The sequence below is a fragment of the Scatophagus argus genome, chromosome 3 (assembly GCF_020382885.2).
Source record: "Scatophagus argus isolate fScaArg1 chromosome 3, fScaArg1.pri, whole genome shotgun sequence".
Lineage (NCBI taxonomy): Eukaryota > Metazoa > Chordata > Actinopteri > Scatophagidae > Scatophagus > Scatophagus argus.
Genome location: NC_058495.1, coordinates 3,548,774 through 3,574,482, shown reverse-complemented (window position 1 = coordinate 3,574,482; position 25,709 = coordinate 3,548,774). Strand labels below are relative to the sequence as shown.

The following is a 25,709-nucleotide window of genomic DNA, read 5'->3' as shown; positions in this document are numbered from 1 at the left end:
AGAACAGGAACCCTGGGGTTGGTGGAGCTTTGGTGTCTTGCTTAACCCTCTAATGCACACAATTTTGTCTACAATTTGCTCACCCACTTCCACCTACAGGGTGCTCGCACTGTGTGGACCTTTCACCTTCAGACTGGGTCCTACGAAACCTGTGTGTTCAATTAAAGTCTTGAATATATGGTTACTCCTACCTTTAAGGCAGTGCAGCTTTAGGTCCAAATTGTAATTTGGGGGTTCACCACCCCCAAAAGGTGGTGAGTACTAAAGAGTTATAAAAATCTTTTCAAAAATGTTGCAGTTCTCTGATCATCAGACTTTTTCATTTCGACCCTCTAATTAAGATTCTGTTATGGTTGCCTTTGTGTTGGACTACCAATACAAAGGCATATCTGAAAGTCCCAGGTTCATTGTGTGGCAAGTAACACACTGATTGCAGTGAATTACCATGTACAGTGCTGGTCGTACTATTGGAAGCAATTTAAGGTTCATGCGTTGCAAAGACACTTTGGCACATGGAAATAAGGAGCAGGAGTAGAACTGCAAACCCTGTGATTAGTGGTCAGCAAACACAAAATGTCAGCTAACATAATAAGGATCCTCTTTCAAAACCTTCATTATTTTAGCACATATTGTACCTATGAGGTACATTATTATGATTTTGTATCTAATAAAATTGCCAAAAAGCAAACCAAAAGGCATCCAGAATTACAGAATACAAATACTGAGGACAATGTACAAAGAAGGGAAGGAACATTATGGGCCCAGCAGCTCATGTCACTCCAGTGGACCCCCAACATGTTAGTCTGGCCATTATTATATAGATTATTACATTGTGATGTTAAAAAAAATGCACAAAGAAAATTACTTGCATTCTTTAATTGAAGCTGGGCTTTGGAGGAGACACACTCACATGGCTCTGGTCCACATTTCAGTACATCATTCTAAAAGTCAGAGACGTGTCTTTATGCATTTTAAAGAGCATGTATGGGGAACAATATTATATGAGTCAAGGTGTCAGAAAAGGCTGTCAGTAGTGGTATACAGTATACATAAAGTACTTTAGCAGGTTGACTTCATCAGGGCTTGAAGGTGCTTCCTTGGTTGTTGGTAGATTGCTGCGTTTCAGTGTTAGATCATCTCACTTATGTTGAGAAAACAAACACGAAACATGAAATTAAGGAAATGTCACTTACTGAGTCTGTTGCACACGATTCCTCGTTGTATGCTGCCATCTAGCGGTATTAATGGGATATGAGTTCATTCACACGTTTTCCACTGGGTGGAAATGGCACCTGTCAGTGTTTTACTGTTATAGCAGATGTTTACGGATTAATGTTGCTGCTGGTATGTTATATTTTATGGCTATCATTTAAGGTTAAGCTCATGAATGCTCTTGAACTATTTTACATACTTTAAGCTGGTTTAATGTACAACAATATATCATATTCCATAAGACCATCATATGTTTATTTGGGTTAAGAAGGAGGCAAATCAGTCAAATAAAATTTTAAAAAACCTACACATTTTAGTTCAGTTTATCACAAACATTCAAAAGCAACACATCTGGAGATACATGGTTTTCACAGGACAGGAAGGAAATGAAATATTCAAATCTGAAAAGTAACCGAAGTTGGCAAACAAAAGAAGTGGAGAAGGGAAGTAACAAGTACAATATTTCCCTCTGAGATGTCATGGAGTGAAAGTATGAACCTGGATAAAATGACAATACTCAAGTGAAGTACAAGTACCTTAAATTTGTACCTAAGCATAGTACTTATAGAGTAAATGTACTTAGTTACATCCCACCATTGATGACTGATCATGTAATGAAATATAAATGCATTTATTTTAAAATGCGTGTAAATTATTTAACAATATGCAATGCTTGCTTAAAGTGTTAAATGAATTTTCATAAAACTGGAACAAGTTAAAATCAAAACATCTGGGGCAAAGGGGCTTTAAAACAAGTCCAAAGCAAAACCTGTTGCACGATTAAATGAAACATCAGTATACACATCTGTTCATTTATAAAAAGTAGCCTACAATCTGCTGGAAAGTCCCTGATTTTCTGAATCTGTTGAACCACGGCAACCATTGTATCATGTTGCAACGGCCCTTCTTATGTATGGAGAATCTGAATGTTTGAATGTGCAAAATGTCTGTTATTTTTAGGTCTGTTGTTAGCTAACAGTAAATTCATTTTGAACTTCAGCTACAACAAACGCCAAAACTATCGGCCAGCTGATTGGCCAGGGAGAAAATAATGACCCCACCGCAAATCACGAACCCAAAACCCAAATATTCAAAGTTGTCAAGACAGTTCACACCCAGGCTCTACCGCTTAGCAAACGTGATGAAAAGCAATAGGCGGTGAATTGCAGATCATCTTTACACCTGTTATGACGTTAGAAACTCGTTATTTCTGAAAAGTGAAAATAAACGTATTGTCTGTTTGTGCAATTGACAAGGAAGAAAATGCAACTTTATCCCAGTAAAAGATTTAAGGAAAGTTATCCACTTGCATAAATTACAAAATAGGTTGAATAAAACACAAAAAACATTATACAGTCACTTCTTTGACAAAATCATGTCTGTTGACTTTGATGACATTTTTTATTTAGTTGCTTTCCTGACGTAGCAGTGTTTTTAACGAAGGCTTTGACTTTTAAGCCAATAGGAAAATAAGCAGAAGTGAACGCTCTTGAAATTCATCGCGTGCCTCTGTACGTTCCGTTGCGTGGTGCCGTCATGCGTCCCCTCTGTCTCACTCTCGCCCCGACAGACTCACAACCTCAGACATGGTTCCGTGAACCGACACATGGCAGCTAGCAGCCATGAACCAAAAAACAACCCACCAAAAACTGACGATGCCTAAATAGCAGTATTTTTCGTTTGTTTCGAAACTACTCCAACTCTTGCAATATCCACAGCTACCAAGCGGTTGTCAGTCACTGTCAGGGGAGAGGCGCACTGCAACCTCTTCGGTTTAATTTCCTCCGATATTTCGCTTTTTTGTTTAATAGTCACTTTTAAGTTTTAGTCTCTTCCAACAGACGCTCAACATGGGTGTTCAAGGTTTCCAAGAGTACATCGAAAAGCACTGTCCCAGCGCCGTGGTGCCGGTGGAGCTCCAGAAGCTGGCCCGGGGGAGTATGGTAGGAGGTGGTCGGCAGAGATACCCTCAGAGTCCGCTGAGACTGCTGGTGGACGCCGAGAACTGCCTCCACCGGCTCTACGGAGGCTTCTACACCGACTGGGTCAGCGGAGGCCAGTGGAACCACATGCTGGGCTACCTGGCCGCCCTCTCTAAGGCCTGCTTCAACGGCAACATTGAGCTCCTGGTGTGCTTCAATGGCGCCCTGGAGAAAGGCCGTCTTCACGAGTGGGTCAAGCGACAGGTGAACGAGAGGCAGACCGCCCAGCAGATCATCAGCCACATTCAGAACAAGGGCACCCCGCCGCCCAAAGTCTGGTTCCTTCCTCCTGTGTGCATGGCCCATTGCATCCGACTGGCGCTCCTCAGGTTTCGCGTCGGGGTGAGTGAAAACTCGGCCTGGCAGTGCCTGTTGAGCACAGCCACACTGGACCAACCTCCGGCAGACATTAGCAGGCTCTCTGATTAGCCTGCTAGCTACCCTCCATGTCATCTTCACCCATGAAAAAAAGCATTTTTCCCCACAGCCCGGCCAAGTTAATCAGTGTTGCCTGTGGGAGTGTTAGCAGTGGGGTCAGTGGCCTGCTCGTTAGTACTCGGCTCATTTAGCAGAACCAAAACTACGGACTCACTGAACTGACCCCGTCCTAGACATCATTACTAAACACTGAGGTCAAGTCAGTTCACAGAATATTAACTCGCAACTTTTTGACTACTAACTTTATTGACTATTTATCATTTAAGTAAAGGCAGAAATGCCCTGAGTTCACTGTTTCCAGTCTGTCAGTCGTGAGTATTTGCAGGTTATGTTTTTTCAGTGCAGATACTGATTAGTAATCAGTTATCAGAGACTGATGACCAGTATTTGGAGCCAGTATACATTTGCTGTAAAATAAAAACCTTAGTGTTAATAACCAGTGATGGAATGTGCAGTAACTGCTTACCAAGTTACTCAAGTACTGTCTTTAAGTCTGATTGATTACTTTGACTCCACTATATGTTGGGGGTTTGTGCTTTTTACTCCGCTACATTTATATGGCAACTTCAGTTACTAGTTTGTTTGCAGATTGATATTATTAATACCAAGAATAAATCTACTATCAGTATCAGTTACTCTTAAATTAATTGAATTTATTGTCATTTGGGCAAAAGAAAACTCTTGTCACAGTAATTGGAAAATACTGAATATTAGATCCACTGTTCAGCCCGGTCGATAATCGGTCTCTCCTAATGCATATCCATTAATCGAGACTACAATAAGTAGTTTAATCAATACAGCAAATAAGTAGTTACATCCCTGAACACTACTTGTGCACAAAAACTGCAAAGTTAAGAAATGTATTAATATTCACACTCAGCATGCAGCATGCAGTTTTTGTCGCTAACATGCAGCATCGTAGCGCTGGTATCACGTGAACTGGCTTTTTCTTCACGTTTATTTGCACAAGCTGCATATCAAAATTAAGGACTCTCTGATCAGCCTTATTGGGATCAGGGACTGAGTGGAGTGAGTATCGGCTAGATGGCCGATCAGCAAACCGATATGAACCCATCCACATTAATTACATATTCCATTGATTTAAATGTTCTGTTTCTGTTGATATTAATATTCATTAGGTCAGGGCAGTGTCATACATGAAATCAGCCTCAGTGAGGTCCATGCAGTGCGCAGATTTTAAATTTGGAACTAGATCAGGAATTGGGATTTGATACGGTGAGTGACGTGTTGGGAGAGTCCAAGATTTATCATTTAACATCATTTGCATGATGTTCGGACTATACAGTGACATGATGTTATTTGTTAAAGTCTGTATATGCTGTCAGTATTAAGAATAAGGCTGGTTTAAGGGTCTTTGGACATGTACTCTAGATAATATTTTAAATACAGAGCCAATTATTTGACTGTGAGAATCCAATCAGCTGTGTAGGGCTTATTCTGCTGCTGCTTTGTAATCCTATTTCTGTAGTCTTTCTTCGAACTTGCCTAATACACCATGTCAGTGTAAGAGGTTTATTTTGAGGAGTTAGCATCTAAAGCCCAGTTCTTGTCTTGGCCACTCCCCAGGTTGTCCAGAGCATTGAGGACCACCACCTGGAAGTGATAGCCTTATGCAGGGAGAATGGCTTCCACGGCCTGGTGGCCTACGACTCGGACTACGCTCTGTGCAACATCCCGTACTACTTCAGCGCACACGCCCTCAAACTGAGCCGAAACGGCAAAAGCCTCACCACCAGCCAGTACCTGATGCACGAAGTGGCACGGCAGCTTGATCTCAACCCAAATCGTTTTGTCATTTTTGCATCACTTCTAGGTTGGTGTGACACTTATAAATATATAAGGATTATAAATGGATCCAATGGTTCAAATGACTAACACAATGACACTGTCTTGTGTTTTAAAGGAAATCACATACTGCCTGATGAAGACTTGGCTGCCTTTCACTGGAGCTTACTTGGTCCAGAGCATCCATTAGCATCTTTGAAGGTAAAGATTTGTTGGTGAATTGTTAATCGTCATAGGTGTAATGGAAGTGAGTTGTGAGTGTCAGTCTGAGTAAAATAATAATGTTGAAGTGTGTTTGTCACAGATCGAGTGCATTGCTCTTACAGTGTGCCTCCTGAATGAATTACATGGAAAACTACCGCTGTCACTGACTGGGAAACTTTTTTCTTTTTCAACACAAAGGTCTGCTTACTCATTGATAGTGCTTAGTCAGGCTGAGAAAACACTTGTGTGATGTATTGTGATAAGATGGTTCCTGGTGATGGAAAGGTAGACTACATAGTTTTTGGAAGCTTGACCCATTCGAGGGAGTATTCACTTTTCTCCCTCATGCTTTATGGGATGTGCGATACTAGATCACCTGAGTTTCCTTTTTCCGAAGACCTAATTGCAGGAACGTGTACAACAGAGCAGCCAATTCATAGATCAAACCATATTATCTAATCTGCTGACTGTAATGTTCAATGTACAGCTTGAAAACTGCAGAAGACTTGGATCTGGTGTATTTTAACTGTAACACCAAGTCATCATTACTAAATAAGTAACAATCAAAGCCGAAGTGCAGGAAAGTCATTTTGATTCTTGGGTTTCTATATATTGGTTTATTATACTTAACATTAGAATTTTTGTTATTATTAAGAGTTAAACACTTAAGAATTTAGCTCATTTGCTTCATGGTGATGACCGTTCCCTCAACCTAAATATTGCAAAATTGTGATTGGTGCTTAGAAGTATGTGACCTCACCTTTTTTTCCAACTGAGCCCAGCCAACCTTAAGCCAGTACAGACAAAAATTCATACAAATTTTAGGTAAAACTAGCAAACCTTTTTTAACTTTGGCAGCACCTCATGTGTTTTCATCTACGACCATATCACTCAAGAAGCTGGTTGATAAAACAGCTTAGCTTTTTAAGGTCTTTTTAAATCATAAAAATGGTTTAATCCCCAAGGGTAATTGAGGGCAATTATCTAAATTAAGATTAATTAAGTTTGAGCATTGACATTTAATTACTTTAATACTTTCAGTCACTGAACTTTAATTCACATTTCTGGTTTTCTTTGCTGATTTCGCGTGAGCTTTGATGACTTGATGACTTGAAGTCAACTTGCTTCCACATGTCCACAGTCAACCACATATCAGTAGCTTCGGTACAGTTGAAAGCACGATTGCAAACATCGCTGCTCGTTTGGTAAAAATTGATGGCGAATCTACTGATAACACGGCTGGCTTGACCGAAAATGGATCTAAAAGTGTTCGTGCATCCCTGTGGATTTTAACCATCAGCTGCCACTGAGCTGGACTGAGTGATGCGGCTTCATTTTCGCACGTGGCCAATGCAGCACAGCAGAAACGGGATATCCATGGGTTGGTGAATGGCTGAAGCAAACAGTTGCGTGACAGCAGTGCCAGACAGTTTGAGGGCACTGTGTAAATGGTTCAGCTGTTAGTTTTTAAATGACGAACTGTGATTAAGATGAAAGCCATCTGGTTCACTACCCACCATGCTGCCACATTACATTTCACTGCTGAATGCCACTCAACAGCACTTCATTGAGCATACACTGACTGCCCACATGTGTTAGTACTGCTAACACTTAAAGAATTTATCTCCAAGATTGTGATTTAAATAAACATCTGTTAAAGTCACTGTTGTCTAATAGGTGACACCATGGTGTGTGAGCCTATGGTCCACTGGTAAAAGTACTGCAATATTCATATATTTGTAGTATTCCAAACTGGGTATTGGTCTTGACATTCCCAGAAGAAAAGCAGCAACAATGAGCACTTAGATGACGACCTGTTGGCGGCACACACCTTCACCTTCTCAGTACTCTTGCCATGTGCAACATAAAATCCAATCAAAGTTGCTCAATGATAGAAAAATGAAGAGTTTCTGTCTGACCTTACCTTTATTAAATTGGCAATAGTTTGTTTGGAAGAAATCTGTGACCTAGGTGTTAAAGCAGATATCAGCAAATCAACCAGCACTGAAATATTGCTTTACTTCTTTTCTGTGCTTTTCTTTGCACTCATAATAACACAGTGAGTTGTCGTCAGCAAATGATAATGATTACTAATATATTATTTTCATCCACAAGAAAAGCAACAAGATATTTGTTCATCTTGATTCACGTGCACCTACTGGAGCTGCATTTCTTCCTCTCTAACAAGGTTTTGTCGTTACTTCACTCTGTTATTGTGTTTAAGATGCAGCTTGAATTCGGAAGGAGCAAAGACTGGTTATGTTAAAGCCCTTTTTCAGTTTAATTTACAAAGCTAAAGAAACGTTTTTCAGGTGGTTCAGGTGAAAGCCCAAAGCAGCGCAGTATTCAGTCAGAATAAAGTTGGAATTTGATGTTCTACCCCACTTCCTCCCTCTTATGAAATTATAAATGCTCTGTTTCAGTGTTATCTTGCCTTTTGGTTGACAGTACAATGAGGGAGCAAAGGAGAGATAGCAACATATTCCAACATATACCTATTAAGTTTAATCTAATGTTCTACTTGGAAACCTTAGTTCCTGGTATTAATTTGAAAGTTACTTCGACATGTACCATCCACTTAAACATGACTGCAGAGTAAGTCGTCATCCCTTTTGCAACAAAGACCCTTCTTATGGCCCTCTTTGCTTGTTTTGCACTGAACCAATCAGCAGCAGCATAATGCTGCCCCCAGTGTGTGATTCTGGGTAATATGCGTCAAACTTGAGTGGCTGACTGTGTTATCATTCCTCAGGTGCGTGCCCACCAGCTTGTGCTCCCACCCTGTGATGTTGTAATCCGGGCTGTGGCTGATTATGTCCACAACATCCCAGACATCAACGACCTGGAGGCCATCGCTAAGGACATCTTCAAGCATTCACAGGTATGAAAAGTGTAGCTGTACTAATGTGTAAAAGTTGGACATTTTCTGTCTGCTTTAGAGACGGTGGACGCAACGCAGGACGTTGTGATCATGCTTGTTTATGAATGAATGGCTTTCATACAATCAGATGGAAGCGGATTGCTGCACATATTGTTCCTGTCATTGGTGGGCGTGATCACTGTGACTAGAGGTTGGCGTGATGATTACACATTCCTCATGTAGTAAAAGCAAAATGAGTTGTAAAGAAATCTCCATCTCATCTGAATGCGCTGTTACAGGTGGAATAGATACAAGCCTGCTTTGACACTGTGTACAGCATGAATAAAAAAGAATAGAATGATTCTATTGAATACAGTACAACAACTGTACAAAAAGCTGGTGAACTTTTTTTGTTTTTTGTAAATTTGAATCCATCACAACATGTAATAAGCGTTTGGGAACTGAGGACACTAATTGAAGTTTTTAAAGTGAAATTCTTTCTCAGTCTTGCTTGATATAACTTCAGTTGATCCACAGTCTGGGGTTTATGTTGTCCTGTTTTGTGCTTCATAATGATATGCAGGCAGGTCAGTCCAGTCCCTGCTGTCTTTCATTAGGAAGCCACACTGTTGTGACACATGCAGAGTGTGGCTTGGTGTTGTCTTGTTGAAGACGTCCCTGAAAAAGTCGGGATGGCAGCATATGTTGCTCCAAAACCTGTATGTACCTCTCAGCATTAATGGTGCCTTCACAGACATGTAAACTGGCATGGGCATTAACACATCTTCACCCCTTCAGCAGTAAGACCTGAATTTAAACAGCAAAACCTGTACTTGACTCTTTAAACTAAAGATGAGCTGAATGGACAGAACAGAAAATAGTAGCTCTGTCATTGTTTACTGACTGTGCTTTGTGTGTTAATCTCACTGAATGTTTTGGGGGGGGCGGGGTTTTCAGTCATGCACTGATGACAAAGTCATACGCTTCAAGAAGGCAGTGGAGTACTACTCAGTGGCCAGCAAACCCCCTCACTTCCTTCCACACTTAGGTGAGTTTCTGTCTAAACGGTCTTTATAGTCTTGAGGTCTAGGCCTGAAGTTTGATCAGCAGCTGTTGTTTGTATAGAGAGCAGTTGGAGGATCTCAGACTGGGTCTTCACTGGCTTTACCTAAAATGTTATATATGAGAAACAAAGAAAGCTTGAGAAACATCAGACACTTCTTGTCCATTCGTCTGAATGGTGCATAAGGTACTCTGCTTCCTTTTGACAATATCCTGTGTTTTTGCCTCAGAGTACCTGTAGACTGATGACCATAGCCATACAAAAAGGCTGCAACAAGTACTACTTAGCTTTCTTACAGCAGACCTGAGAAACACTGATTAATTAGTTTAATTATGTCTGCGTTCTGGTGCACCAGTGCAGGAGGCCTTGTTAACATGAACACGTGGGCTGTCAAACTGTGCGAATGTCACACTTATATCTGTACATTCCTGTCACACTGTTTTATGTGCTTTGTTTAGTAAAAGGAGTTGAAACACCTGAAATCATAAAACAAAAATTAAAACATTTGAGAAAAGTTTGCAGACACATAAAGAGAAAATGTGATAATAAAGGCTGCAGGCAATAGAATAAGCTATGATGTTGCTATGTAAATGATAAGTCCTCAGTTTTTTTCTGAAATGTTTAAAATTTACACATTCACTGTTTAGAAGTTCACCCATTCGTTTTATTCTCGTGAATGTGATATCTTAGGAACTACTTGAGGGAATTTCTTCAGTTCTGACACAAGTATCCATAAATATCAACCTTAGTGGTCACGACGTGTCTTTGTTTTCCTCACTGATGACTGTGCAGCAGCTCCAGAGTCTGCATGCTGAAATGTTTTGTGTGTCTGTTTCACAGTCAGACCAAAACACATGGGAGTGCCTGCTGCAGTGCCATCTCCAAAAGTGCTCAACATTCCACAGGTGCAGCTGCCTGTAAAAACTGGGGTAAGAGTAACAGGGGTAATGGGAAATACCTCGTACTTGACAGTGAACTACTGCAGGTGGTTCAGCTTAATGAGAACATGGCCTTTGTTTTTCCTCACTGTCACCAGGTCCAGTACCCGTACCCAGAACCCCAGGCGGAGGGAATCCTGGCTCTGGACTCTGCGGAGAGAGGCCCCCCTGAGCAGAACAGTTTCAGCAACATTCCTCATGAAGGGAAGCACACACCGCTGTATGAGAGGTCCTCTCCCGTCAGCCCAGGCCAGGCCAGCGCCTCCAACCACACAGAGGCTGCTTTCTTCAACACCTCCTCGACATCCTCCTCCTCAGAGAATGAAGAGAGCTCAGGCACAACTGCCAAGTGAGTTCAATACACACTTACTCTGTTACTGTCTTCATTCATCCGCAGTCTGTCACGCTGATAGGAATGCTGCATCAGAATTTTAAAGTGAGGTACATGGGAAATTATGTGAAAGCCAATCTTTACCTTTTTTTCCCACAGCACCCTTAGTTTTGTTTTCTCATGTCCTGTGAGTATTTTGTCCTGATGTTGTTCCCAGAAACGCTGACACTTTTAGAACAAGCATTTAAGTACTTAACAGTGTTAATTTGTTAAAATACTTGCGAGGTAAGGGCTACCTCATGCAGCAAATGTCTTTAGCTATTGTTTTGTAGCACACCGTAATTGTACTGTAGTGTTTTATCTAGCTTCAAATGACAATAGTGGTCATTAGTTTTCTGTTTAGTATGCACTTGTGTTTTCAGATACCTAAAGAGCCTGGGCTGTCCTTTTTATACAGATGTTCAGATAACATGCACAGTTTGCTTTGTCTTTTAGTCGCACAAAACTGACATAAATCCTTAATTTGGTTGAATTTTGTCTCAACAGAAGTAGAGCACCATTTACTAAACTAATGCTTATGATCACAGTTCTTCTGACATCAGCAGCTTACGAGAACTGATGCCACTGTGTATTTCAAACTGGGTATTTAAAATTTAAAAAATGTAGTTTATTGTATGTGTGTATATTGTTTTCGGTCATGACAATCAAGGTAAACTGAATCACTGCCAATAGATCCTTTACCGTGGTATTGCCAGACCGATTTGCAAATGCAAATCAGTCTGGGACCTCTCAGTTCGTCTTCACCTTCCTAGATGCAATTGGATGGGACTATAACCAATCAAAGCATCAAAACGTGTGACATACGGCTGAGCTAGTCAGGAGAACGTGCAGAGCTCAAAGCTAGTTAGCTAATACTAACATTAATAAGAGCAGCGTGAAATGCTGCCTGCTGCTTTGTTTAGGCGTTGTCATTATGTCGTCAGATCAACGCTACAGCTACTAGCGAGCAAGCTTCCATTTATGGTAACTGCGGGTGCCTTTAGCCAGAGGTCACTTGCTAAACTGAAACATTTGTTGTGTAGTAGTAGTGCCCTGTCTTACAAAAGTTGAAACACACTTAAATGAGGCCTTGTAGAGTTAATATGAGTGACGATTCAGTAACTGGGGTGTGCATTTCTAACCTCATGTTAGTTCAGAAACAGATTTGGTGTGCAGCTAAGGTGAAAAAAAATGAACCTTAGCACTAGCCTGCTTTATACAGCAGAACCCTGCTACTCATACTTAAGCCTCATTTGCTGACATAATGTTGTATCAAACCACAAAATATATAAACCATAAAATATATGTATATAAAGTCAAGGTATCAAAGTTACCTCATATTAGGTAAACTGTAGTGATTGGCCCATCACAAACCAGGACAGAGGAAAATCTGTCTGAACAGGAGGGGAACTGGATCCATGTGCTAGAGCAAATAAAACAAGAGCATACGAATGACAGTTCCTTACTGAATGGCACTAAATAACACTGCAGCAAAAGGCGTGAGCCAGGATTTGTGCCAGGTTCAACTTTTTTCCTGGACATCCCTTAGGTGTTTTGTGGAGTAGGTCTAATGTCAGTCCACTCTGCACATACTCCATAAAGGCTGTCTTTTGAGGAGCATTTTGCTGTTGTACTTGCAGTGTACTCACCTAGGACTTATGACCTGTGACTCACCTGCGACTATTCTTCTGGTACCTAAAGTTTCCACTGTCACCCTACAACATCTCAAATCTGTAATAGACCCACTGAAAAGTTTAAAAGTGACAAGTGTTACCTTTCTAACGTACCTTGCTTGCCCAGCGTTTTCTGGAAGGAGCATTTGCTCGCTTCTGTTCAGAATATTCTTTGATAGTTCTTCATTTCCTTGCTTCCTGTTCATGATCTAATGGTATCAATTTAAAATGTCACAATAATTGATGTGTTTTGTGTGACTGTCTGTCTTTGACTTTTAGATTGTAGATAGAGGTAGATTTGCACAGCACACCTGCCTAAATGCTGCTTTTAGTCATGGGTAATTATCAAATAAGAGAATTTTGAGTGCTCTCAGAGGCTGCCAGATGAGCTAGTGACAGTGTGCTCATTGTGTGCTCATTTTACATCAGCGGCCAGCCAAAGGTGATCAGTGGTTTATATTTTCTCTTCTTTTTTTTTTTAAAGTCATGTTTGTGACCATAAGGGAGGATGGGAGAAAAACAGACATACTCCAAATTCTGAAAATACACCAGAGGGGGACCTGGGGGACCAAACAAAAGTAAGTGAAACATCAGGAACACATTAGACTTAATCAGACATCTTACCAGCTAGCTAAAGTAAAACGACTGTTTGTCCTCAGGATGACCTCTGTGTGACCTCAGGATCACAGGGCGGAGGTCTTCTCAGCCTGAATGCCCAGATCCCATCCCTGCTCTCCATGCCAACCAGGAACCACATGGACATCACCATCCCACCTCTCCCTGCTGTGGCTCCCGAGGTCCTGCGGGTGGCTGAGCACAGACACAGGAAGGGCCTCATGTACCCTTACATCTACCATGCTCTCACCAAGGTCAGCCCATCTTAGACTGATGGCACACAGCTTTCATTTTAATATTTACAGTGTGTTTTATTTTAATTGAGTTACTTTGAAAAAAATACACAAAACACAGAGAAAGCACTCTCATACACATATGTAGTCAAAAGTACACAAACTACAGGCACCATATTGATGTGTGGAATCTGAAGTATCTACAGAGACTTGTTTGTGGCATTGTGCAGCATTTCGGTAACGGTGTGTCTTTGCAGGGAGAGATTAAGCTATCTGTCACCATTGAAGATGAAGCAAACAAAGACCTGCCTTCAGCAGTGCAGCTGTTTCGGCCTATCCGTCAACATGTTTACGGAGTACTCTTCAGCCTGGCTGAGGCCAGGAAGAAGGCTGAGAGACTCGCCCTGAGGAAGAACTGCCTCCCTGAATGTGAGTCCTGTGGTCAGTAAACTACCTTATGCAACTGTATCATATCCTGTTCTTGGGTCTCATTATGGAAAGATGTCCTAACTTCTTGTCCTGTCCTCACTTAAGTTTCACACACAGGAGGGAAACAACCTATCTTCCTATTACAGAAGTAATTCCTAAATTCATGGTTGTGTCCTGTCCCATTGCAGGCCAAGTATCTTAATGACATGCTAACTGGTACTGTTAACTCAGTCAACACTCATCCTGTCATGCCTGTATCTTTGACAACGGCTGTCTCACGATAAAGGAAGAAGTGGACGTTCAGTTTTAGGCATCAGTTGTGTTGTTGGAGGAAAATTATATAATTAAATACACAGTAAAGGAAATTTAAAGCAACAAGCTAATGTCATTGTTAGCTTCTCCAACAGGATATTGTCACTTTTAGCCTCTTCAACAGATTAGTAACTATTAGTAACTAGTAATTGTGTTAGCTTGTCCAATAGGTCATAAATCATAATATTTTACATTTTTGCATTGTTTCCCATCAACAATGTTAAAGACATAATTACAGTGGTGCTGCCCTTTTGGGGCATTAATTCTATGTCATCTTAATTAAATAAAAATTTTTTCTTAAATATGTCATTAGGAAGCTTGATTCTATAATACCAAAAATCCTAATTCTCAGGATTTAAGATAGGACTTGGGACGTTTTTTAATGAGGCCCTGGACGTTTTTATCGGGTGCCTCTGAGGAGGAAATTAGTCCTATGCTTCTCAGTGAGCATTTTGGTCCTACTTTTAGGAATTAAATTGTTCCAGCAGCTTTTGGGAAATTAGTCATCATACTGGGACAGCTCCAGAGGTTTTCCTTACCTGTCACCAGGAGATGGTGTTCAGGCAGAAAGGTTTTCAGGGATGTGAGAGATTGATTGAGAGTCGATGTCCCTTATGCTGCTGAGTACAGTCATCTTTCTTCAGTAAGAAAAGAGGACGGTACCACTGTGACAGTAGAATGAGGGGATGAAAGGAGACATGATATATATACATATCCTGTGTGTGTTTAGACGGATAGATAGACAGATATACTTATACTTTATTGATCTCAGTCTGGGAAATTACAGTGCAGCAGCATTATTACACACAGTGACGATACCATGAAAGAAAAAGAAATAGCAATAAACAAAGCAATAAAAAAGTGTATATACAACAAATAAGCAGTGGAATGTTGTGCAAAATAAAATAGAATATAAGTTGCAGTGAACCGAGTGTGTAAAATCATATAAAGTGCGTAGTGACTGCATGTTATGACCAGAGTTTTAGCTGTTATTGTACAGTGTGATGGCATGTGGCAGGAAAGATTTCCTGTATCTGTCCCTTCAACAGCAGAGCTGTAGCAGCCTGTGGGAGAAGGTGCTCCGCTGTCTGTCTACTGTGTGATGGAGACAGTGCTGATTATTGTCCATGATGGATGACAGTTTGTTCAGCATCCTCCTCTCCACCACGGTCTCAAAAGACTCCAGCCTGAGACCGAGTACAGAGCCAGCCTTCTTGATGATCTTATCAAGTCTGTTGGTGTCGCTGGCTCTGATGCTGCTGCCCCAACACACCACAGCAGAGAAAATGGTGCTGGCAACAACAGACTGGTAGAAGATCTCCAACATCTTGCTGCACACGTTGAAGAATCTCAGCTTCCTCAGGAAATAGAGTCTGCTCATCCCCTTCTTCTACACCGCCTCGGTGTTAGATGTCCAGTCCAGTCTGTTGCCGATCACCACTCCCAGATATTTGTAGTCCTCCACCTCCTCCACCACCTCCTCACTGATCCGTAGTGGCTGTGAAGGCGTCCTCTTCCTGCTGAAGTCAGTCACCATCTCTTTGGTCTTGTTGACGTTCAGTCTCAGGTGATTCTGTTCAGACCACTCTACAAAGTTGTCCACCAGTGTCCTGTACTCTCCCTCCTCTCTGTCTCTGAAACACCCAACAACAGCTGAGTCATCAGAAAACTTTTGCAGGTGACATGACTCAGAGTTATACTGAAAGTCAGTGGTGTATAAGGTGAAGAGGAAGGGAGAAAGCACAGTTCCCTGTAGAACTCCTACATCACTGACCACCACATCAGACAGGACATTTCCCAGACAGACAAACTGTGGCCTGCCTGTCAAGTAGTCAGTACTTCAGGAGATCCTTGCGTCAGCACCCATCACTTGCAGCTTCTCACCCAGTAGCAGAGGTTGAATGGTGTTGAAAGCACTGGAGAAATCGGAGAATGTAATCCTCACCATCCAGGTGTAAATGGGCTCATGGCAGCAGGTAGATGACAGTATCATCAACTCCCAAATGGGGCTGGTAGGCAAATTGCAAGGGGTCCAGAAACATCCTCATCTGTGGCCTCAGCTGGCCTCACCTCTCTTCAGGACCTTCATCAAATGAGATGTGAGGGCTACTGATCTGTAGTCTGCCAGGTCAGATGGCCTCGACCTCTTGGGGACTGGAACCAGACAGGACATCTTCCTGACTCAGACTCAGGTTGTGCAGATGTCCCAGTACAGGAGACAGCTGGCTGGTACAGGTCTTCAGGATCCTGGGTGTGATGCCATCAGGGCCTGCAGCCTTTCGCTGATGTCATTTTTCCAGTTTCCTCTTTATCTGGCCTGTAGTCACTGTTGGACTGATGATGTCTTCTGTGGAGGAGGAGGTGGGGGAGAAGGAGGAGGGGCAGATGGATAGGTCCTGTACAGGAGAATGCTGGGGGTTGGGTTGAGCCATTTGGGACAGTGTGGGTGTGTGGGAGGCTTGTGGTGTCTTCAGGGTGGCAGGAGGTGAGCTAAACCTGTTAAAAAACTGGTTGAACTGGTTTGCTCTATCCAGGCATGGTGGAGTGCCCACAGAATCTGATATACTGAGTGATGCAGTCATCTTATCAATGTCCTCCCTATGTGACTTACATTCCAGTCTGTTGACTCGAAGCAGTCCTGCAGTGCCTCAGCAGCCTCCTGTATCCACCTCCTCACTGTCCTGGTGTGCACAGGCTGCCTTTTCACAAGAGAGGACATACCTGGAAGTCATATGCATCCGTGGTATTAGCATACAGGAGATCCAGCGTCTTATTGTCTCTGCTGGGGCAGTTGACATACTGGTGAAAGTTATTGAGAGTTTTGTCCAGTGAAGCATGATTAAAATCACCTGTAATAACCATGAATGCATCTGGGTATTCAGTCTGTTATTTGACTGCGGTGTAGCCGACGACTTCACAGGCCACCGCTGCGTCAGCTGATGGGGGGATGTAAACAGTGGACGTGAACTCTCTCGGTAAATAATATGGACACATTCCCACCACTAGCAGTTCAGTGTCCGGGATACAGAGCTGTTCCTTCACATTTACATGTCCGGAATTGCACCACCTCTCACTCACATAAAGTGCAAGCCCGCCACCCTTCTTCTTCCAATTCTTGGAACAGTCTCTGTCACTCCGTACCAAACCGTAACCTGGGAGCTCAACGCTGTTGTCCGGGATGTGTGTGTGCAGCCACACTCACGGTATTCCCTCTGGGTCTTCACTAACGCTGCCAGGTCGTCCGTCTTATTCCCCAAAGACCTCACGTTTCCCATTATGATCACTGGGACGGCAGGTTTATGTCTTCTCCTCCTCTCCCTCCATTTGGCTCCAGACCTGCAACCCTGGTGTCTCCTCCGTAGCTCCTGCGGGACCACAGGTCTGTCTCCGGGCAGCAGCACGGGCTCACACAGCACGATCAGCTGTTCGCATGTGTAAACAATGCCCCCGCCACTACCGGTTCTCTGTTACAAAGAGTTGAAAAAGTAACAGAAGAACGCGGAGAAAAGTAATGAACCTAAGTCCAACCATTGCCACAACTTTTAAGACTGGTTGTGATTAATCAGAAAAACAAACGAGCAGGAATAAACCAACAAATAAATAAAGATTAAAAAACACGATGGGAGCTGCGGCTACAGGCTGCCATCTGGGACAGCGCCAAGTATACACATATATGTGTGTATATACACTGACCTCATGTATAGTCCCCCTTTACCTTTCATCTCAATTTCTATGAAAGAATTTGGGGCACTTGATTAATACAAACCCTGATCACTTTCAAATAACTGTTTCCCAGACACACACGTCATGGTCAAAGAGTGGGCCGCCTACAAAGGCAAGTCTCCCCACACTCCAGAACTTGTGGAGGCTCTGCCCTTCAGGGAATGGACCTGTCCCAACCTGAAGAAGTTGTGGCTGGGGAAGGCTGTGGAGGACAAGAACCGCAGGATGAGAGCGTTTCTGGCCTGCGTGCGCTCCGACACTCCAGCTATGCTGAACCCTGCCAACGTTCCCACGCCCCTCTTGGTGCTCTGCTGTGTGCTGCGGTGAGTAGACAGCCAACATCCAGGACTGACTGCAGCTTTTCACACAAATAAAGTATGTAGATGTCACTGTGTAGGTGAGAAGTAAATTGAGAGAGAGGGACACAGTTGATCGGTTCCTGGTATTTGTAATGCTGTTAACCTTCTGTGTTTTGCTTTAGGTTTATGTTACAATGGCCAGGATTAAGAATTTTGCGTCGTAACGAACTTGACGCTTTCCTAGCCCAAGCAGTTTCTCCTAAACTTTATGAGCCTGACCAGCTGCAGGAACTGAAGGTGATTTTGTAGTGTTTATTTTATGAGGAGTGTCAGAGAAATGCACATAAGTCATGACGTCCATGATGCCATGATGCGCCATAGATTGCCTATTTGATCAGTATATGACTGCTGTAAATGTGACTGACTCATGTTAGATTTAGCACTGTTCTGTTTCTCTGTACACTCCTCGCCAAGCAACCTGCTCGACAGAACGCTGTTCTGTACGAGCATGTTGTTCCTGAACCCATAGCTTTGCACTGACAGGTGTATTTTTAGTATAGCTCCGAGTGACGTGGAGGGATTCTCGCGTCATGTGTGGATGGTTTATCAACTAGTGAAAACATTGCAGCTGTTCTTATTCGGCCTTTGTTCTTTAAACCATCCACACAAGCTGTGCGCTTTGGTCCTTGTGGTCTGTCTGTGTGTAGATCTGTCTGCTCTCCGCTGTGCCAGAACGTCCAGGTTGTGTCTGCTGGCTTTTTGTGTTGACTGGATTAGGTCGTGTAACCGCTGTATTTTGGCAGCCGGGGATGAATGGGCTGCTTACGCTTGCACTGTGCTTTGCTTTGCACTTCGTTGATCTGAATGCTCAGTGGGGCTGTTAGAGGATCACGCTGTCTTTTTTTTTTTTCTTTTCATTTGGACATTCTGTAAGTCTGGATGTTTATCTTCTACAGATCGACAACCTGGACCCTCGAGGAGTCCAGCTGGCCGCTCTGTTCATGAGTGGGGTGGACATGGCTCTGTTTGCCAATGACGCTTGCGGACAGCCTATTCCCTGGGAGCACTGCTGTCCCTGGATGTACTTTGACGGCAAGCTGCTACAGAGTAAACTCATAAGGGCCAACAGGGAGAAGGCCCAGCTCATTGACCTCTGTGATGGTCAGGTAACCTCATCCACACCACGCACAAGTCAGCAAAATACAGTAAGGTTACAGTAGATATGAGCCTCTGTCTGATCTGATCAGCTCACCCAGCCTGGTAGACATTTATGTCAGTATTCTCAAAGTAATGTTTTTTCTTAATGATCCCCCTTTCAAGGCGCTCATGGCGTTGCATGTGGTTTTTCATGTGAAAAGTAACATAAGTAGTTCTGTGACGAATGAAAAGCGAGAACCAGAGAGAAGAGTCCAAGTCCTGCCTTTACTGTCACACCACTGAACACTTTGCACTGTCAAAGTTCTGACAGACTAAAGCCTTTTTTTACAAGAAAACTCCACTTGGTGCCTTTAGAATCACAAATAGCATGCAGGTTTCCCACTTGTTCCAAGACTGCTCTGCTCTGCAGTTCTTTGTTAATCTTTTGTTGTCTCAGAGCTTATGCATCATCCTTACACCAGTACTTTGCTTTCAGGTGTTAACAAATAAACGTATCACAAGGTAAATAAAAGTTAAATTCCACAATGAATCGATCAAACAACTCAGGAACATTTTCACTTCATCAGGGCCTTTCCCACAGTACAAACACAGCAACGGGCTGTTACACTTACAGTGAACTTGATTTGGACTTGTGTTTTTTCCATATCTCTATGTTGGAATGCATTTGATGTTCTGTGCAAAGTATGCAAAGTTTCAGAAAACATCAGATGACTGTTAAAAAGAGCCACTGATGGTTTTTCTTGCAAAGTCCAAAAGGCAGGACACTGTGGGCGTTTCACAAGTGACAAACTTTTGAACAAACCCTCAGATTGCCAGGGCAACACAAACTCCAACAATCAGAACTTAAATTCCACAGAACAAGAAACCGAATGAGAAGTGAAGACTGTTTGTCCCAAACCCTGACAGAGTCTCAGTAATCCCTATCCCAAAGCACACATGCCTCCTGGGCTTTTAAATAAGGGAGGCACTTTAACACTGACCGTAGTCTTAGAATGATTAGACACTTTCTCCATAGCACTGACTTACCTTAAATGATATAGATTTTAGTATGAATTACAGTTTTGTTTCCACTTACAACTCCTGACTCCTTTCCCATTGCCAGTGCACACATTTACCTTTCTGTTTAGTTTATCATTTCTGTTCGCTGTTGGTGAACAGAGTCATCATTTAGTTTGACTCATTTCTCTCTTCAGCCTGAGCTGGTTGCCAAGGTGGAGAAGATGCGCCAGAGCATCCTGGAAGGCCTCAACTTCAGTCGACCACCTCATCCTCCTCCATTCCCCCCACCGCCACTTCCACCTCCTCACGGGATGCCTTTCTACCCCCCGACTGGCTCCTTCTACCCCCCACCTCCTATGATGCCTCCTCAGGGGAGGAGCAGAGGGATGCCTGGTGAGTACGGTGCTAACGACAACAGGCCATTGACCAGGCCCTTTGGTCCTAAAATGTTTACTTTTAGAGTAATTTCATGGGAGATAAATCAGTTTAGCACTCACAAAAGAATGATGTAGCACCACGACTGCACTTGTGCAGATAAACATTTTTGATGTTGTCTTTCCTCTGCCTACAAGGATTTCAAGGGATCTCATCGCAGGGTGGGAAGCTGGAGATAGCTGGCACTGTGGTGGGACAGTGGGGCGGAGCTCGACGCAGCCGAGGTCGAGGAGGCCTCCCACTCCAGGTGGTGTCTGTTGGTGGACCAAACAGAGGGTAAATAAGGAAAGAAGATGGGATTTCTTATGTTCTTTGTTAACTGTTGTTGTCTTGTTATTTATTTGTAATCCACATGGTTTTGCCTTCTGCAGTCGTCCCAGAGGTGTGATTTCCACGCCCGTCATCAGGACGTTTGGTCGGGGTGGCAGGTACCACGTTCGAGCCTCCAAGAGTCAGGGAGCATACTTGGTGAGTCGGTGAGGGCTCATGGGTTACATGGCATCCGCAGTGCTGTTCCAATGATCACTACGTAACATTAAACTAAATTACATACAGACTGGGAATGAAAATGTTCTTTTTTAAAAACTTTTGAACAACTAATCCATTGATCATCTTAATTTCTAATATAAGGTAATTAAATAACTTTGTTTTCAAAGGGCCTGATCTAAAGAAAAAACAGTGGCAATTCTCATTGTAATAAAGATATAAATAAACTGTAATAAAAAGAATACGTGCACCTCATTATACTGCTGCTACTTCGCTGTGGTGCTGCTGCTGGTCCATGGGCTCTAAGTAAGGGTGGACTTGGCCAGTAATTTTAAGATCATTCAGCTCATTAGATTTTAAAACATCTTGTGTAAAATTGGGCAATCTGTGCTGCTGGTGGTGGTGGTGCTAGGCAGAAGAATGGTAAGGAGGAACTCTGTGGGTCAGTAATATCCACAGCATATTTTTTTGTAGAGAAAATGTCAGGAAATCACTGAAATCATCAGGAAATATCCTCTGCAAATCATGAATGTCCATTTCATTTTCGTGGCGGTGTGAGTTGCTGATCTGGACCAAATTAGTTTGAATGCCAGAGTAACATTGAGCTTACAACCAAATTGTGATGAATAATTTAAAGCTCACTAGAGTTATGGGTCAGACCACTGTTAGACGAGAAATGTAAATTCTTCAGAAACCTTAAAAAACAAAATCTTGTACTCCCTTTTTAGGAATGTGAGATAATCATATTGGTTGTTGTTAGGCTTCAGCATAGGCCATATGTACTTCATCTGTTGCTCTTTTCACTGTATAATTACAGTGCAGCAACAAAATGAACAGTCATTGTTTGAGCTTTCAGCATGTGATGAGTGGGAGCTAACAACCCCTCAGCAGGTCTTTGTACTGTTTGATTTTACTGCTAATTAGCTTCGAACTTGCTCTCCAGTCTTTTTGTTTGTTACCGGGACTCTCAGCCCACATCTGTATTCTCTCCAAAGAGGAACCCTCACAGCCACTTTTGCCATGTAGCAGAATTTGGCAGCAGTCTAAAATCCTTGTTTTCTGTCCTTTGTACCAGAGCAAGCCCGCTCATAAGCCCACTACATGTGGACATGATGGAGCGAAAGAGAGAACGAAACCCCAGCCAGTGGAAGGGAAATCCTCCCCTGCACCGTGCGACGGCTCAGCCACGGAGAACGGCGTGGAGGACAAAGAACCAGACCAGCTCAACGGAGATAAAGAGGAATGCAGGGCTCTCATCCAACCCGAAAGTGCCTTTAGCAGTGACTCCAAGATGTGCAATTCTAATCCTCACTTAAATGCACTAAATGTAGACAGCGGCCGTCTCAGAGATGAAGGTCTGGAGGCCGCTGTCTTACAAAAAGAAGAGTAAGTCTATTTTTCTAGAGAGGGTGAAGGATGAAAGGTGGAACAGAGTCAGGATATCTGGAAATTAAGAAGGCCTACAGTCAATGTACATTTTTCCTGTCAGACCAAGAGCAGAGATGAGATTCGGAACCCTCTCAGTAAAAACATGACATATGACACACTGCTAGTTTAAGGAGTTGTTCACCCTCATCACCAAGATCTCTACACGTTTATTAGAATGAAATTTTCATTAGGACATTAAAGCTTCAAGAAGCTTTAATTCTGAAGTATTTTAGTTCTTATAGGTTGACACTCTCCCAGTACTTGGTGCCATGTGTCCACCATAGTGCGCTTATCAATTTTTTGTTGTCACAGTAACTGCTTAATGAAAAGCAAATATAGAATTGGAAAGCAGAATGCATTGGCCTTGGTCTGCGCTCTCGGTTCGGTTCATATTTAACTAACTGTGTTCATCCTTTCAGATGAGCTTCATATACTTTCAGGCATTTAGCTGTAAGTAACATTTCAAGAAATGGCTCTAAAAATCAGATGCAGACGATCTCACTAAAACCCTGATACTCAACTTGGTTTCTTGAATCGAACATAGAGCTGTAGTATTACCGCTTAATTCAACAAAAAAAAAACCTTCTGCATGGTTCACAGTCTACGAGGTTTGTAGTTATTATGCATGTTGTACTTTTTCTTCCATCTTCACAAGTACTGTGCCCATTTGCAAATTAAAGAAATGGCTAATATCAGTGATTTCCCATAAAAAGGTGTTAACTGTTAGTAATCGAATTGTTCTGATCTTGATTTGTTTGTGATATTGACCTCTGTTGCATTTAATTGAAAAAAAAATCTAGCCACTTAAATAGTGTGTTCACACTACGTTGTTCTCTGTTGCTGTTTTCTGCATTAGTGAAATATCTGGGAAAAAAAACAAAAAAAAACTCATAAAAAGCTTTGATTAAATTCACCCTTTTTGTAGCTGAAAGCGCCGTGCTCGACCTCCCAATTAAGACTGAAACCGTCAGCCAGTAAATCAGTTTTGAGATTTTCTTTAGTGTTGTTTTTACAGTCGTACTACTTTACACCAGAATCACCATCATTTAACATTTCAGCTTAATTCTCATATTTCATTAGTGATCAGAGAAATGGTGTATTCCCCCAGTTCCCCTTGCAAGAACTAAATAGGTTACCTTCTATGTAAGTTGATCAGAGTTTCTTCCAAACTCATGGATTGTAAAAGAATGAACTGCTGTTGGGTTTGTTTGAATGTTGATGGATTATGGTGTGGTGTATGTGAAGGCAACTTAGCTACAATGCTTAATAAAACTATATTCTTTTAGTACAAGTTGTTGTTTGTTTATTTATAGCTCATCATACTGTAACAGCATGCAGGCATTAATATTTCACCTTGTTCCTCACTGTCTTCATATTTAAATCCCTGTATTAAATTTTAATTGAAATGCAAGCAGGCAAAATTAAGAAATTATGGCTCATAAAGTCTTGACTTCTGAATGTTATTTTTGGATTGATAAACATTTTATAACAAAATGACCAGTCTTAATCAGTAGATGCGTGACACAGTTCAAATAACGTAATAAATAAAAGTTGTAAATGAAGCTAAACTTCATTTACAACTCTCACCGCTGATGGGCTGTTAGCTAGCTGATACATGAAATTCATGCCAGCTTGCTGACTGACAGGAAAACATTGTGAGAAGATGATGAAGATGATTCATAAAATGATCAGTTTCATAACAAACTATCACAATGAACAGTGATATAACCTTCATAACACTCATAGAAGAAGAAGAAGAAGAATCAGCTTTATTGACAGTATATATATTTTTACATACACATACTGAATTTGACTACTGCATTTATCCCATCCTTAGCTGAACACACACATTCAACACCTGGCAAATTACATGCAGTGAAACACAGTGGGCAGCGAGCCTTAGTCTGGAGAGGGTCCCCGTCCTGTGGAAGACCTCCTGTGTGGTTCCAGTTCCTAAGACTGCACACCCCAAGGAGCCAAACCACTACAGGCCTGTCGCCTTGACCTCTCACCTGATGAAGACCATGGAGAGGCTCATCCTCAGTCACCTTCGCTCTGTGGCGAGTACAGCGATGGACACGCTGCAGTTTGCCTACAGGCCAAACATTGGGGTGGATGATGCTGTCATCTACCTGCTGCACCGGGCGCTGACTCACCTGGAGAGTGCTGGGAGCGCTGTGAGAATCATGTTTTTTGATTTCTCTAGCGCATTCAACACAATTCAGCTGGTACTGCTGAGAGAGAAGCTGGAGAGAGCAGGTGTGGACGGACATTTGGCTGCTTGGATCATCGATTACCTCACCAACAGGCCACAGTATGTGAGACTGCGTAACTGTGTGTCTGAGGTGGTGGTCTGCAGCACGGGGGCCCCCCAGGGAACAGTACTCTCACCTTTCCTCTTCACCCTCTACACCTCGGACTTCACCTACAACACCAGCAGATGTCACCTCCAGAAGTTCTCTGACGACTCAGCCATTGTTGGCTGTGTGTCTGAGGGGAATGAGACGGAGTACAGGTCAGTCATCGTGGACTTTGTGGACTGGTGTGAGCGCAACCACCTGTGCTTAAACACCAGTAAAACAAAGGAGATGGTGATTGACTTTCGGAGAAGGTCATTACCACATACACCAGTGAACATCCAGGGCTTGGACATTGAGATTGTGGACAGTTTCAAGTACCTGGGTGTCCACCTCAACCATAAACTGGACTGGTCACATAACACCGATGCCCTGTACAAGAAGGGCCAAAGTCGCCTCCACCTTCTGAGGAGACTGAGGTCCTTTGGAGTGTGCAGGCCCCTCCTAAGGACTTTTTATGACTCTGTGGTAGCCTCTGCTATTCAGTATGCTGTGGTCTGTTGGGGACCGGGCAGCACGGACCGGGACAGGAAGAGACTAAATAAGCTGGTCAGGAGGGCCAGCTCTGTCCTGGGCTGCCCACTGGACTCCGTGGAGCAGGTGGGTGAGAGGAGGATGTTGGCCAAGCTGACATCCATCATGGACAACACCTCTCATCCTCTGCATCAGACAGTGGAGGCTCTGAACAG

At 42.7% G+C, this 25,709-nt stretch overlaps 1 protein-coding gene across 2 annotated transcripts; it reads left to right on the top strand.

The window, feature by feature from the left end:
* Nucleotides 1–2,636: 2,636 nt before the first annotated feature.
* Nucleotides 2,637–23,954, top strand: LOC124055168 (constitutive coactivator of PPAR-gamma-like protein 1 homolog). 2 transcript variants are annotated; one of them, XM_046381706.1, is made up of 17 exons: nt 2,637–3,536; nt 5,220–5,466; nt 5,557–5,639; nt 8,395–8,523; nt 9,460–9,550; nt 10,406–10,494; nt 10,602–10,852; nt 13,031–13,124; nt 13,206–13,415; nt 13,652–13,823; nt 17,932–18,181; nt 18,340–18,454; nt 19,114–19,323; nt 20,509–20,707; nt 20,887–21,025; nt 21,121–21,217; nt 22,311–23,954. In XM_046381706.1, exons 1-17 carry the CDS (start codon nt 3,063–3,065, stop codon nt 22,623–22,625), a joined length of 3,165 nt encoding a protein of 1,054 aa, XP_046237662.1. In that variant the 5' UTR covers nt 2,637–3,062; the 3' UTR covers nt 22,626–23,954. The 2 variants fall into 2 exon arrangements, with proteins under 2 accessions (XP_046237662.1, XP_046237654.1); XM_046381698.1 differs by having other exon boundaries at nt 2,638–3,536; nt 9,451–9,550.
* Nucleotides 23,955–25,709: the final 1,755 nt, after the last annotated feature.